General features: G+C 45.0%; 1 protein-coding gene across 1 annotated transcript in view; it reads left to right on the top strand.

Moving 5' to 3' along the window:
* Positions 1–15,442, top strand: part of CASR (calcium sensing receptor) — a 165,777-nt gene that overhangs the window by 136,368 nt on the left and 13,967 nt on the right. Inside the window, exon 6 of the mRNA XM_044284124.1 lies at positions 1,410–1,646. Within this exon, the coding sequence (XP_044140059.1) occupies positions 1,410–1,646 (237 nt within the window). The remainder of the gene's footprint in view (positions 1–1,409; positions 1,647–15,442) is intronic.

The following is a 15,442-nucleotide window of genomic DNA, read 5'->3' as shown; positions in this document are numbered from 1 at the left end:
CACAGGGACTCCACCAGCAGAATAGTGAGTGCAGCTCTGCAGTATAATACAGGATGTAACTCAGGATCAGTACAGGATAAGTAATGTATGTACACAGTGACTGCACCAGCAGAATAGTGAGTGCAGCTCTGGAGTATAATACAGGATGTAACTCAGGAGCAGTACAGGATAAGTAATGTATGTACACAATGACTGCACCAGCAGAATAGCGAGTGCAGCTCTGGAGTATAATACAGGATGTAACTCAGGAGCAGTACAGGATAAGTACTGTATGTACACAGTGACTCCACCAGCAGAATAGTGAGTGCAGCTCTGGAGTATAATACATGATGTAACTCAGGATCAGTACAGGATAAGTAATGTATGTACACAGTGACTGCACCAGCAGAATAGTGAGTGCAGCTCTGGAGTATAATACATGATGTAACTCAGGATCAGTACAGGATAAGTAATGTATGTACACAGTGACTAAGCCAGCAGAATAGTGAGTGCAGCTCTGGAGTATAATACAGGATGTAACTCAGGATAAGTACAGGATAAGTAATGTATGTACACAGTGACTGCACCAGCAGAATAGTGAGTGCAGCTCTGGAGTATAATACAGGATGTAACTCAGGATCAGTACAGGATAAGTAATGTATGTACACAGTGACTGCACCAGCAGAATAGTGAGTGCAGCTCTGGAGTATAATACAGGATGTAACTCAGGATCAGTACAGGATAAGTAATGTATGTACACAGTGACTGCACCAGCAGAATAGTGAGTGCAGCTCTGGAGTATAATACAGGATGTAACTCAGGATCAGTACAGGATAAGTAATGAATGTACACAGTGACTGCACCAGCAGAATAGTGAGTGCAGCTCTGGAGTATAATACAGGATGTAACTCAGGATCAGTACAGGATAATAATGTATGTACACAGTGACTGCACCAGCAGAATAGTGAGTGCAGCTCTGGAGTATAATACAGGATGTAACTCAGGATAAGTACAGGATAAGTAATGTATGTACACAGTGACTGCACCAGCAGAATAGTGAGTGCAGCTCTGGAGTATAATACAGGATGTAACTCAGGATAAGTACAGGATAAGTAATGTATGTACACAGTGACTGTACCAGCAGAATAGTGAGTGCAGCTCTGGAGTATAATACAGGATGTAACTCAGGATCAGTACAGGATAAGTAATGTATGTTCACAGTGACTCCACCAGCAGAATAGTGAGTGCAGCTCTGGAGTATAATACAGGATGTAACTCAGGATCGGTACAGGATAAGTAATGTATGTACACAGTGACTGCACCAGCAGAATAGTGAGTGCAGCTCTGGAGTAGAATTGTACAATCTTTAACATTTCCAGATTTTCATTGACATTTCTATCACCGAAGTAAAACTCTCCTTTATGTTCTAGGTCTTGAAACATCTGCGGCACCTCAATTTCACCAATAATATTGGGGAGCAGGTAGATTTTAATGATTTCGGGGACCTGATGGGGAATTACACCATCATTAACTGGCACCTGACAAAGGAGGATGGTTCAGATGAAGTTGTCTTCGAAGACATTGGCCAATATAACGTCTACGCCAAGAAAGGCGAACGTCTGTTCATCAATGAGAGCAAAATCTTATGGAGCGGATTCTCCAGAGAGGTAGGTGATCGTGTGAATAGAACGGAGAAGATGTGGCTACTGCACACACATTCAATATGGAGCGTGATTGTTATTCCATAGCATGTCGATTTGAGATGAGCGAATCGGTTCTTAAATAATCAGATTTGTTACGAATTTCACATAATTTTGTCTGCCAAATGCGTCTGAAGTTTTTGCAATTTGGTTTGGACGAATCGCGCAAAAACGGAGTCCAGTGCCATTTTACCCAAAAAATTGGCAGGAAAAACTAAAGGAAGGAAGGAAGAAGGATGGAGTAAGATGGAGGGACCCTGCGAGGGAGGGCTTGCCTGGATTGGGAAGAATTCTGGCAAATCCTGCTGCTGAGAACCCATAGAACTCCATTCTGTTTCAATTACTACCTGAGAGCAGGTGTGGTGGATGTGTCTGCCAAAAAGCAATTGTACAGTAGACACGAGCCAGTAATCAAGCTGTACTAGGGAGACTACAGGGAGACTACAGGGAGGGAATAGGGAGAAATAATTGGGTAGGTTTTAGGGTTTTATCAGGGAAAGCTAAGCATAGAGAGCGAGGGACTATTTCATAGTTCATACAACTGCTGGCAAGTTCTATTCTGCCACAAACTCATTTCTTCAGTATATGGGCAGCCAGACAGCTTTGTTTGGCAAAACTAAAAGTTCATAGGCTTATTGCCAGCACCCCAACAGCATAGATTCTACTGCAAACACTAAGAAAGTGCCCCTTTTTTCTAAAAGCTTCAATTTACTGTTTATAATTTGGCATTTGCATTGCACTAAATTGTATCAATATTCCTGTGTTATTGATCACATTGGACATTGAGATACCGTTCAGTTACAGCAAAGTTGCAAAGGCATGTTACTGCATTAACGCTAGAGATGAGCAAATCAAAGCTGACGAAGTGGAATTTGATCAGAATTTCAGGAATTATTCGATTTGCACGAATCCGAATTTCCTCACGCTTCATGATAACGAATCGCAATTTTTCCTAAAATCGCTGCTGCACATGTTAGGACATGGAGCAAGGAACTCTGGGAACGAGGGATCACCCACAATGCCATGCATGCGGCCAATCAACAGCCAGCCAGCCCTGTGATGTCACAGCCCTATAAATAGCCTCAGCCATGGGGATTCAGCCATTTTCCAGTGTACTTAGTGCAGGGAGAGACGTCAGCAGGCGCTAGGGACAGTGCTAGGAAAGACTTGAAAACTTTTATTTTGCTCAATAGAAGTTCAGGGAAAGAGCATTAGAAGTGTAGGGAAAGGATAGGGAGGAATTATTCCACAGAATTGAAGCAGAACAGGGGTCAGTCGGGGAGGTTACATCCTGGGTAATAGGAACAATCCTATTACACCTTGCTGCACTGACTGCGCATCCACATTACTATTATACAGCTCTGTAATTCCAGCAAACCGTTCTTGTTATTAGGGTCTTATTAGCCCTTGTGCAGTGCAGTTATATATATGTTCTAAAGCCTTTTTTTGGCATGTATTAGTGGGGGGGAGGGCTTATTAGCCGTTGTGTGGTGAAGTGAGAAAATTAAAGCCCTTTTTGGCGTGTATTAGTGGTAAAATAAAAATAATTATTTGCCGTTCACGGCCGCAGTTCTATGTTCTAAAGCCTTTTTTTGGCGTGTATTAGTGGGGAAAAAGAAAAAGGGCTTATTAGCCGTCGTGTGGTGAAGTGAGAAAATTACAGCCCTTTTTGTTGTGTATTAATTTCCGTTTTATTTATTTGATCTAACAGTATGTCAGACAGAGAAGTGCCCGGCCCTGCACAGGGAAGGGGCACCAGACTAAATGTTACTGGCGCAGGCACAGGTCGCAGCAGAGTAAGGGGCCGTGGCAGCAGGAGTCGCAGCGAGAGGCCTGAGCTCCCGGTGTCAGCTAGCGGTCGTGTCTTGACCAGCAACCCAGCGGTTCTTGAATGGTTGACTCGGTCATCCACTTCGTCCCAAGTGACATCAGACACCCCCAGCCAAGAGTCGGTGGGTTCGTCTGTGGCAGGTGCAGCACTATGAAGTGCCTTTTACGCTGTGGCATTAGAAGAATTCTGATATCTCTGACTTTTAGTCTAACCAGACTGTCTGTTACTCTGTAATTCCTCTAGCGCCGTTCCATGGAAACAGTAGGTTTAAAGAGCACACCAATTGTTCGAAAATAACTTCTTTATTAACTTCAACTTTTCTTCATATATAACACTGCCGCCTCCGCAGCAGATAGTCCATGTACAAAACACGTGGTGAGAAGATATCACAAAATGGCGGTATGCATAAGATGGTGGTTCAACTGTTCAATCTTGTCATTAAACATAAAATGGTGGATATATTTCTCTCTTCAGTATCTGTACTGTCACTTTAAGTTATTTAAGCATTTTATAATCTCTCTGAGAGGTATATCTGAGATTTCACAGTTCTACTGGCTAAACTGGGTTTGCAGTTTGCAGTAACTATTTGCAGATTGGTTGAGTATGATCTGGTATGGTTGTATGCAATTTGGATTGCAATATGGAATTTGAATTTGGATTGTGAACTTTTTAGTTTGCAATTGTAGCTTGCAATTTGTATTAGGCAATTTGAATTTGGTGGAACTGTAAGTAAACACACATATAACTGGTGCAGTATACAGATCTAATCACTATACTAACAGTAGGAACATTATATAACTGTTTTAAATACCTATTTTGGCCTCTCTGCTTCCCTAAAAACACAGCTCTCAGTGGAGTAAATGAAGGTGAATAATGATTCTAGCAGCTCCTGCTAGGGAAAATTCCCAGACAGGCTGTGTGTGAGGCTGGCTGTGATTGGTGAAAACTCTTGCTGTGTGAGAAGCTGGCTGTGATTGGTCTAGATTTCTGCCCAGCAACAACAGATTAACACTATGCTTTCTGTTGTTTCTGCTGTGACACTGAGCTTACCTTACATTACAAAATAAATCTTAAAGGCATGCTATCTTTTTCTGCCTCTGTGAACACAAAATATAACAGTTTATGACATCCAAAACATGATGTCACAGTAAATAACTCTGCTTTTGTCTTTAAAACATAAACATAGGAACTTAAGAAAAAAAGCTTGTAAAGTCCAGCTCAAGTGTTCAAGGAGTAAACTTTATTCCAGCGGCTTTAAAAACTCGTGTTTCAGACCATTGTCAATGTCGGTCCTTCATTATGACGGTTGTCATGATGAAGGACTGACATTGACAATGGTTGGAAAGGCGTAACAAGTTATGTGTACCGCAGGTTTTTAAAGCTGCTGGAATAAAGTTTACTCCTTGAACACTTGAGCTGGACTTTACAAGCTTTTTTCTGAGGTTTTACAATAGTGCAAACCAGGCGCTATGTCCGTGCTCGTGGCAACAAGACACAGGTGAGAGCTGCCTTTTCCTGTTTTTATACACATAGGAACTGTATTAAGGCTATTGGCAGGTCTAGCTGTATACACATATAAGCTATACTAGCAACCTAGGACAGGTCTTAGCTGGCCAGCTACATCGTCAGACACAACCCTTAGTTGGCATGGCCCGGGTGCAGGTGTGGTTTTCAGAACTTGCTAGAAGAAGCAGCAGCAATCTTAGAAGCTAGCTGGACTGAGGAGCTGTGTGTGAGCAGAGGATCTGATGGATCCAGGAGTGAGCGGACCCCCAGTGACCACAGCTGCAGCTGAGTGAAGCTGATCGTTGTCCAAGACCCAGATCCTGTCCAGGGAAAGGAGCATTGTTTCCAGGAAGGCTGATAAGAGCTGAGGAACGAAGCTGCACACCCTGTGGGACTTCATGTTTGCTGAAAAGACTGGTTGTTCGGTTACAAGTTATCAGCGAATAAAGAGCAGACCCGGGTCGGTAAAATTGTGCACACAGCTCAATGCAGTGTTGGCGCCTAGAGACAGAGACCAGTTCTGTAGTTAGCTAGTTAGGGTCTCTGCTTTGTGTCAGGCCTAAAGTTTTACTACTGTTACTACAAGGACTCTACTTAAAGGGACATTGCACATTTGAGAGCTGATAAACACCCCTATGAACTCAATCCAGTTTAGCGTTTTGCTCAGAAGTAATACTCAGGCACGTGCTACCAGACTAGTTATGGCAGGGGGAATACTATAGAGCACGGTAAGATTGTAAACTGTTGTGTTGCACCGCAGGCTAACTCATACTAAGCACCCAAACAGTTTGTGTTTGCTTCAGGGTAATAATAGGTACGGCGAGGCAGCTTTAGTTGTGCCCGCCAGTAGGTAAATTACCGCAAAATTTCCTCCGGCATCAATCAGAGGCACCGTGCTGTGCAACACAGGGATCTCAGCCTCCGGGCTGGGTGTATGCAAATTTATTTTATGCTTTCAGCATTTGAGGTTGTGTTTATTACCACATGTTTGAAAAATTCTGTTTTGGCAAAAGCTGGCTTTGGAGTTGTTTTCCTCATTCCTGACCTCGCTGTATCCTGGGGAGCCCACCCCGGTACACGGCTTACAGGTTCAGTGGTTCAAGGAGGCATTGGCGGTAGCAGTCAGTCAGTGCGGAGTGTTGGGGGTAAAATCACCTACTCGGAGGTGTGGCAGTTTTTTGTTAAGCCGCCGGGGGAGGTGAACATGGCCATTTGTCGAATCTGTGGCCAGAAGGTGAAGCGTGGCCAGGGTGCAAATGTTGCCAAAATGGCCCTGTGCCAACATATGCAGCATTACGATAAAGTGGCCTGGGAGAACCATGGCTCCAATGTGGTGGTCCAGCCTGCCGCAGCAACCGCTGCATCACCCAGTGGCACGCACCAGATTTCAGGCAGTCAAGGCTCCACCACCTCAGCCAAAGGAAGCTGTCTGTCTCTGTCATTCCCATCATCTGCTGGTCCTGATGCTCCTGCTCCTCCTCCTCCTAGTCAGTCATTCCGTCAGCAATCAATCACTGAAGCGATTGCCAAGAGACAGCAGTATGCTGATGGTGCTCCTGGCCAAATTGCTGGTGCTGCATTCCCTCCCTTTCCAACTGGTGGACTCTGCAACTTTCAGAGAACTGATGGCTTGTGCCAAGCCAAGGTGGAGAGTCACAAGCCGTCATTTCTTTGCCAAAAAGCCAGTACCAGCCCTGCACACATATATAGAACAGAAGGTGGGCCAGTCCTTGAGCCTGTCGGTGTCTGCCAAAGTGCGCGGCAGCACCGATGTGTGGAGATGTAACTACGGTCAAGGACAATAAATGTCCTTTATGGCAAAATGTAAATGTGGTTCCTGCCCAGTCAAACCAGCAACTGGGCCAGGTGACGCCGCCTCCACGTTCTCACGCCGCTCATCCTGCGACAATGTCCGCCTATAGCCCCTCATCCTCTACCTTGTCCTCAGCGTAGACTGCAGAAACAATTCACAGTGCCCCTCCAGTATACCACATATGCAGGGCATGGCAGTGTCACGCTGTTCTGCACCTAGTTTGCCTGGGAGAATGGAGTCACACTGGAGAGGAACTGCTCCACGTCCTTCATCAGGAAATCGAATCCTGGCTTTCTCCGCAACAACTTAAAATCGGAACCATGGTGACCGACAACGGGACAAACATGGTGTCGGCGCTGTGTCAAGGAGGGCTGAGCCATGCGCCCTGCATGGCGCACGTGTTCAATCTGGTTGTCAAGCGTTTCCTGAAGTCTTCCACCCATCTGTAAGACATTCTAAAAATGTCCAGGAAATTTAGCATGTACTTCAGCCACAAGTACACTGCCAAGCACACCCTCCTTGAGCTATAATGTCAGAACGGCGTCCCCCAACATAGGCTGACATGCGACGTTTCCATCCATTGGAATTCCACTTTCCATATGTTGGACCTACTGTACGAACAGAGAAAGGCCATAAATGATTTCTTGATGATACAGGCGGACAGAGGTACTTCCCTGTGTAACTATTGCCTCTCCACCATGTTAGATCCTCGCTACCAGTCCAAAATGTGGGCCTTTTTTACACCCGCTTAGAGGGAGGACAAACTGAACTAGTATAGAGACATCCTATGTAGTCAGTTGGCCGCTGCCTATCTAAGCCATCGTCCATCCTCTCGCAGGTATGACCGGAAAGGCCCTCTGTGCTCATGTTCCACTGCCATGGCTGCTGGGAAGGGGGAAGGGGATGGCAGGAGCAGTACCAGCTCCATCAGCAGCAGCCTGAGTCTAGAGTCACTGATAAGCTGCTTTCTTCACCCACATAGTAAATAAACTACTTACTAGCAGCTAGACATAAAGCAGAACCTGAACCAGCAGGTAGTGGCATACTTGGAGTGCACCCTGCCAGCCGTCACTGAATCAGGCGTGGATTGTGGCCGCAACTGGCCGAGTTTGCCCTGGATAAGCTGACCTGCCCTGCCAGTAGTGTGGCATCAGAGCGGGTGTTTAGTGCAGCGGGGGCCATAGTTACCCCAAGGAGAACTCGCTTGTCCACCCAAAATGTGGAGAGACTGACCTTTGTCCAGACGTATCAGGCGTGGATCAGCCAGGATTTCCACCGACCAATGCCTCATGCATCAGATTAGATCATCCATGCTGCCTCACCCAAACCTTGACAAAAGAGACTGGTTTCTTCTGCCTACCTGCCTCAGCTACTATTCTAATGCTGCCACCCGCCTGAAGCCACACATCTGATGCCAAGTGCTCCTTCTTACACCCACCATCGTCAGCGGGTACTGTTAGTACCACCCACCTCCCCACTCTGTCGATGGGTCACTCTGTGGTCTCCTGCTGCTGCTGCCACCTCCACACTATGTCACCTTGCCACTCTGTGGTCTCCTGATGCTGCTGCCACCTCCACACTATGTCACCTTGCCACTCTGTGGTCTCCTGATGCTGCTGCCACCTCCACACTATGTCTCCTTGCCACTCTGTGGTCTTCTGATGCTGCTGCTACCTCCACACTATGTCACCTTGCCTCTCTGTGGTCTCCTGATGCTGTTGCCATTTCCACACTATGTCACCTTGCCACTCTATGGTCTCCTGATGCTGTTGCTACCTCAACACTATGTCACCTTGCCACTCTGTGGTCTCCTGGTGCTGCTGCTACCTCCACACTATGTCACCTTTCCACTCTGTGGTCTCCTGATGCTTCTGCCAGGTCTACACTATGTCACCTTGCCACTCTGTGGACTTCTCATGCTGTTCCCACCGTCCCCACTTCTTGACTGGGACACTATTTTGCCTTTTGGCCTGGCTGACATCATCATTTATTTGACCCTTCTGATCTGTCAGAAGGCATGAAAAACGAGACGCACAACAGATCCTGTCTGTGTAGCAGCTGTAAGGCCTGTATGGTCCCATCAGAATTGGCTTGTGATTTGGTAGCCAAAAGCAGGAGTGGGTACAAAACACAGAAGACATGCAAATATTCCATTCACGTGTCTCTGTTTTGGATCCACTCCTGTATTTTTGGCTTTACCAATACTGATGGATTACTGACCAAATGCTGACCGAGTGAAGGTGGATGCTCAACAGACAGGGTCAGTTTTTGGTGGGTTATTTTTCAGATTGATCAGAGGAAGGGCAAAATAATCAGTGCTGTCAACACAACCTTACTGCTGACACCCTCTCCACTCTGTCTGGGGGCTCTACTTGTATAAGTGTTTAATAGAACAGGTTCTGTAGACATCTATGTGTAATCTGCTGACAACGGTGTAAAACAAGTGCGCCTTCACGCTATAGTAGGATCTTGGGCCTCTGCACAGTTCTTTATACCTGATGCTAACATCGACCTGTAAGGTTGAGTTCACACTTGAGTTATTTGGTCAGTTTTGGCCCCGTGACTGCCCAAAGAAGTGAAGTGTGCAATGATTCTAAGAGCGACGCCTGTCATCGGGAGGTCATACGGACTCACAGTATTGTTTCACTATCACAGCAGACTCCCTATGCGTGTTACTGCAAGGCACAGTGTTCTACACCGCTATACAGGCACAGTGTACTACACCGCTATACAGGCTCTCTGCAGCCAGGAAATAGCTGTTTTTTAACGCGATTTGCCACAAATTAATTTGGATTGAATCGAATCTTTTTGAAAAATTCGGCGAACCAACCAAATCAAATTTTTAAGAAATTCGCTCATCTCTTATAAACACCATTAGTATAGCTGTTTTACTGAATGTGTTGTATTACTGCAAGTTACCGTGTAGTTGCAGGAAAAGCATTTTACTGCAAAAACTGCATTGTTAACATTGTAAATTGGCAGTACCAGTGTGCAGTGTGTTTATAGATGGGGAGAAACATTTAATGGTGCCTCTGTCTTTAAATTATAGAAAAAAATACTTGCAATTTTGCTACTACTGTTTAATAATCTGTGTACCAAACCCATGACTTTTCATTTATAGGTCTCAAAATTAAATGTCTGGTAAACGGACGAGTGCAAAATAAAAGACCAAGTCCTTATCACCCGACAGTCAGAATGTGGGTAGTAGAGCAAACAGCAGAAGCAGCACCAGCTATGCGGCCAGTAGTAGTAGTAGCAGCCATAGTTCTCCCTGGCTTCCAATAGGTGCCACATTATTATTGAGGATAAAGAGGATGAGATTGTGGATTGGATGGCCCACTCCTTAGTCACAGCAGGATTATATGGAAGTTACTTCTGAGTCTGACACCCTACCTTGAACCCAGGGGTCACAGCGTTCCTCCTCCTCCTTGGACCAGAGAAGCCTTTCAGTTTTATCCTCTGTCTTCACTGCCTCCTTCTTGTGGGGCGCCTTCTTTTTTCCTAAGAAGAGCCAACAAAACCCCACTACACCCTAGGGCAGTTAGTCAAGATAGACTCCCTGTTGACTTTTCTGAGAGCAGTCAGCGTTTGGACTGCCATGAGGAGGAGGTTCAGGCAGAGGTGGGAGACCCCATGCATAGCTGTGTTGGGGTTGGAGGTGGTAATAGTAGACAAAGCATCAAAAACGAACAGCACCAAATCTCCTACTGCAAGCGGAGCATTGTGTGAATAGAGAGCGATCCGCTACCTCCCTGTTCACACTTTTTTTTTAAAAAAAATCTTTATTATTTTCTGAGCCAAAAATACATATTTCATTACATGTAATTTAAAAATAACAGATAATCATACACCAATTTATATAGTTAACCCCATTATACCCCCCCTTGATTCACTGCTGAGGGATCCGTCTGTGTCCCTGTGCCACTCATGGTCGTTCCCTAATGCCGCAAATGGTCGAGCCTTTTGGAGCGAGAAGAGGATATTAAGAACCCACCCTTACTAGGCTTACTATAATTTTCTTGCTAATCTTCTATAAGCATCGATAGTATCTATCCGAGCCCTCCACTCAAAATAAGTGGACCTTTTTTTAGTGCCCCAATATTTTAGAATCAAGGCCTTTGCGGCCATGAAGGTCTCCAAAGAGATTCTAATCTGATATGGTGTTAAATCCATAGGGCGGAAAAGACCTAATATTGCCTGCGCAAAACAGCGGTACAATTTAATCTTGTATCTACTATATAGAGCTTCATAAATGTTGGTCCAAAATCCACTTATTTCTGGGCAATTCCATAGCAAGTGACTTAGAGCAGCATTTTCAGCCAAGGACTTCCAACACGTATGCCTTTTTTCCCTGTATATTTTGGCGAGGAAGGCGGGGGAATAATACAGGCGGGGTACAATCCTAAACTGGATTAATCTATATTTTTGGGATATCGATACTTTTTTTCGATATACTATGTCCCAGTCAACAGCACTTCCTGCGCCTAATTCCACTTCCCAGCCTGCCTCGCTTTTCAATGTTGTTATTTCTCCTAAACAGTCCCGAAATCTACGATATATTTGAGAAAGAGTAAGTTGTGTATCCCTAAATTTATAACAATAATCCAGAAAGGAATTTGCCCTAGTGATCAAGAGGTTTTTATACTGAGTGCTCGTGTATGAATGTCTGATTTGTGCGTATCTATATCTATCTAAAAAGGTGTTTGTGCCCTTTATTAATTAATCAAAAGGGATAATACTACCATGTGATATTATTTGAGTTAAGCGGTTAATACCGCGTGAATTCCAATAATTAGAATCTTCAATTAACATGAACTCTTTTAGATTGTGATTGTGCCAAAGTGGAGTGAAAGAAGTGGGACTACTTACGCCCAATATCTTTTTAATCTTATTCCAAACCCTATCTAACGTGTCTCTGATTTAACACAGTTTTTTTCTTTTTCCCGGATGCCCAGTCTCCAAAATAGAAAAGATATCTCCATAAGGCCCCTGAAAGTCCCTAGACAGGATATTCAGTAGCGTCACCGACTGATGGTCCCCCCCCCCCGCCCCACCCACCACATTATCTGAGCTGCAATGTAGTATCCCTGAAGGAATGGGAGGGAAAGGCCACCATCTCTCTCAGAGAGACAGAGATATTTTTGTTTGATCCTGACCCTTCCCCTCTCCCAGATTAGCTCATTTAACAATCTATCTAGCAGTCCAAAAAAGGAATCATCAATCCATATAGGACATGCTATCAAGGGGTATAGGGCAATGGGGAGGACCACCATCCTAACCAGTGCAATCCTTTCTGGCTGTGACAAGGGCAACTTCTGCCAAGTTCGAATCTTTTCCTTCACCTTATTAATCATGGGAGTTATATTTAGAAGGTTATATCTGGTCAGATCTGCACTGATTCTAATGCCCAGGTATCGAAAAGAATCGGTAAGGCCGAGTGGCCTAATACCTGATACTCCATCAGGAGGAATTCGAACTAGGGGGGGGGGGGAGTTTCGACTTATCCCAGTTCACTTTATATCCTGATAGGGAACCGTATTATTCCAAAATATTGATAACAGATGGGACGCCCTTCCATCCCTGCCTCAGGAAAACAAGAATATCGTCCGCATACAGGCTAATTTTATCTTCTTCTCCTCTCCCTCCAAAGCCAACGATCTCTTTAGACTGTCTGATTCTACATGCAAGAGGCCAGGGCGAATATCAGAGGTGAAAGGGGACATCCCTGCCGGGTGCCTCACTGTAGGGGGAACTGTTCTGAATCAATCCCATTTATCTTAACACTAGCCGTGGACCCAGAGTAGAGCAGCTGTATCCATTTAATAAAATGTTCATCCAGATTCATTCTAGTCAGGGTTCCCCATAGGAAGGGCCACTCCACCCTGTCAAAAGCCTTCTCGGCATCCAGAGACAGGATGGAGCGGTCCTCCCCATCCCCGACGTATATGTTAAGAAAGGCTCTGCGAATATTGGATTGTATATTTTGTTTTGGGATGAACCCCGTCTGATCCGGGTGGATCAGACAGTGTATAACCCCCCCTCAACCTATTAGCAAGCAGTTTGGCAAGTATCTTGTAATCAGTGTTAAGTAATGAAATTGGGCGATACGATCCAACTTCGGTCTTATCTTTGTCCTTTTTCAAAATTAGAGAGATGGAAGCTTCCCTCAAGGAAGGGGGAAGTGATCCATTCCTCCAAGATTCATTAAACGTTTGAAGACGGAGAGGCAATACCGTTTTACGATGTACTCTATATATTTCAAAGGGCAAGCCGTGTTATTTTTTATACTATCTACCGCAGCCTCCAATTCTGCAAGAGTTATTGGCAAATTTAATTTAGCACAATCTTGGTCGGAGAGGCAAGGGAGTACCACTTTGTCCAAAAAATTAACCGAAACTCCATCTTCCACCCCGAGATCCGACTGATATAATTTAGTAAAGTGTTCTGTAAAGGCGGATTTAATATTTACGTGATCATAAGTTAAGGCACCAGAAGGTAACCTCATTTGTTTTATCGAGTTTTGGGTCTTTTGATTAGCGACTACAGATGCCAGCAATCTGCCTGTTTTCCCTTTTTCAAAGAAGGCCCGCTGTCCTGCAAAGAAGGCCTTATGTTGCGCTTTTTCATATAAAAAGGTCTGATGTTCCCTCTTTGCCTCTATTAATAATAATCGGGCATTTTCCCCATTCTGTCTAGCCAAATCTACCTCCAAAGCGCCCACCCTCTCTGCCAGTTCTTTTTCAGTCTTAGCATATTCCAGCCTTTTTATTTTTATCCTCTTACAGTATACCCCTCTTATCATCGCCTTCAGGGAGTCCCACACAAAATGTATATGTGTAGATCCATAGTTTAATGCCCAAAATTCTAAAATATCCTCCCCAATACTTTCTTTATCCCCAACCACATGTATCCAGTGTGGATTTAACCTGAAAGATTTTCTGCCCTTTTGCGCTGAATCAACCACTGATAACAGCATTGGAGTATGGTCGGATATACCATGTGGCTCATACTTCATTTTGTTGTATCCGTTCCAAAAATCCTGGGGTCGCCAGAGATAGATCTATCCTAGACATGACCCTGCAAGATCTGCCAAAACAGGAGAAGGCACTTTTTCTTGCCATACAGGGACTGCCACACATCTGTAAGGCCCAACTCCTGGCAGATCCTGCTAAGGGTCGTGGGCTGGTCATTAATGCTCCCCCCTCCACTGATCACAGATACCCTGTCCTTATTGTCCATAGCAGCATTGAAATCTCCCTGCACTAATAAGGTCCCATTTACCGATATATTCCGCGAGTTTTCTCAACACCTCAGAGGAAAAGGGGGGGGGGGGGATATATACAAACGCGAGCACTCATACCAGTCCCATCCATCGGCCATATAAAAATACAAATCTACCCTCTTTATCAATCCATTGATCATATGGGTCATAGTCCACATTTCTGTGAATGTAGACACTTACTCCCCGCGAATAGGCCGAATAGTGGGAGTGGTACTCGTACTGCGTCCAGGACTTTCGCATATAGTTCATTTTTTCAGCAGTTAAATGGGTCTCCGGAAGCCCCACGATGGCAGGTAGGTGTCTAGAGATAGTGTCATGGACCACCCTCAATTTGAGTTTGTCCGCCAATCCGCGGACATTCCATGTCAAGATACGTGACATTGAACCTATATTGGAGGATGGTCCATACCATCCACTCCCTTCCTAACTCTACATTGGGTCCCGCAGCAGTGAAACAACCCACCCCACCCCAGCCCCCCCCTTCCCATGGTGCACGAGGCAATTTAGACCCATGCTCCTCTTACACATCGCCTAGGCCTCCTACCTCCCCTCTCCCCCCTGTTCACAAAATTGTGATGTCCCACAGCAATCGCGTTCCAGTTCCAGTTAGTATCAGCAGATGGCTACAAGCTTCTCACCACTACCCCGTGGATGAAAAAGATTGGAGATAAGTTCTCTGGAGCAGTCCCAGAAGCGTCACAATTCCTTCTCAGCAAACTGCGCTCAATAGGAGAAAAGCACAAATAGTGTAGACTGCAGGGATATAAAAAAAATGGCTGGCTTTTATTCCGTACTCTCAAACAAATGTGTAAAATCAACAAAAAATCTATGAAGCCTGCTGTTTATAGCCCGACCCTGGGTTTTGCCACTTTCTGGCTTCTTTTGGGGCATGTGCAACTTATCTCCATTCTTGTGAATCCACTGGGTAGTGTTGAGTTGACTCATTTTATAGTGACTTGGTGGTAATAGTTGCACTTGTAGCCACAATGGTGGTAGGGTCAGTGGTAGCGACAGTAGTAAATACAGGGCAGGAAATTGTGAGGGGGCCAAGGAGTCGACCGTGATATATCACAGTATGTTAAATGTGTTGGGGAAGGTGAAGATGATTGTGACCTGGGAGCCAGATCTTGGTGTTGAGGAGAAGGAAACATCAGAGAAGGAGGTTGGTGGCAGCAGCAATAAAAACAAGAGGTATCATATGGCCAAAACCTTCCAAAAAAGCTGTCAGGGCCACATCTGCTTTGGGAACTGGTGATGCCACTCAAGATTTGCCAGAACTAGGCCAAGCTTGGCTTCCTCTAGCTTTGTGTGATCATGCCTAGCAGTTTTTC

This window comes from Bufo gargarizans, chromosome 3 (genome assembly GCF_014858855.1).
Source record: "Bufo gargarizans isolate SCDJY-AF-19 chromosome 3, ASM1485885v1, whole genome shotgun sequence".
In the NCBI taxonomy this organism is placed as follows: domain Eukaryota; kingdom Metazoa; phylum Chordata; class Amphibia; order Anura; family Bufonidae; genus Bufo; species Bufo gargarizans.
The sequence above is the reverse complement of the archived record's forward strand: the minus strand, read 5'-3'. Positions and strand labels throughout refer to the sequence as shown.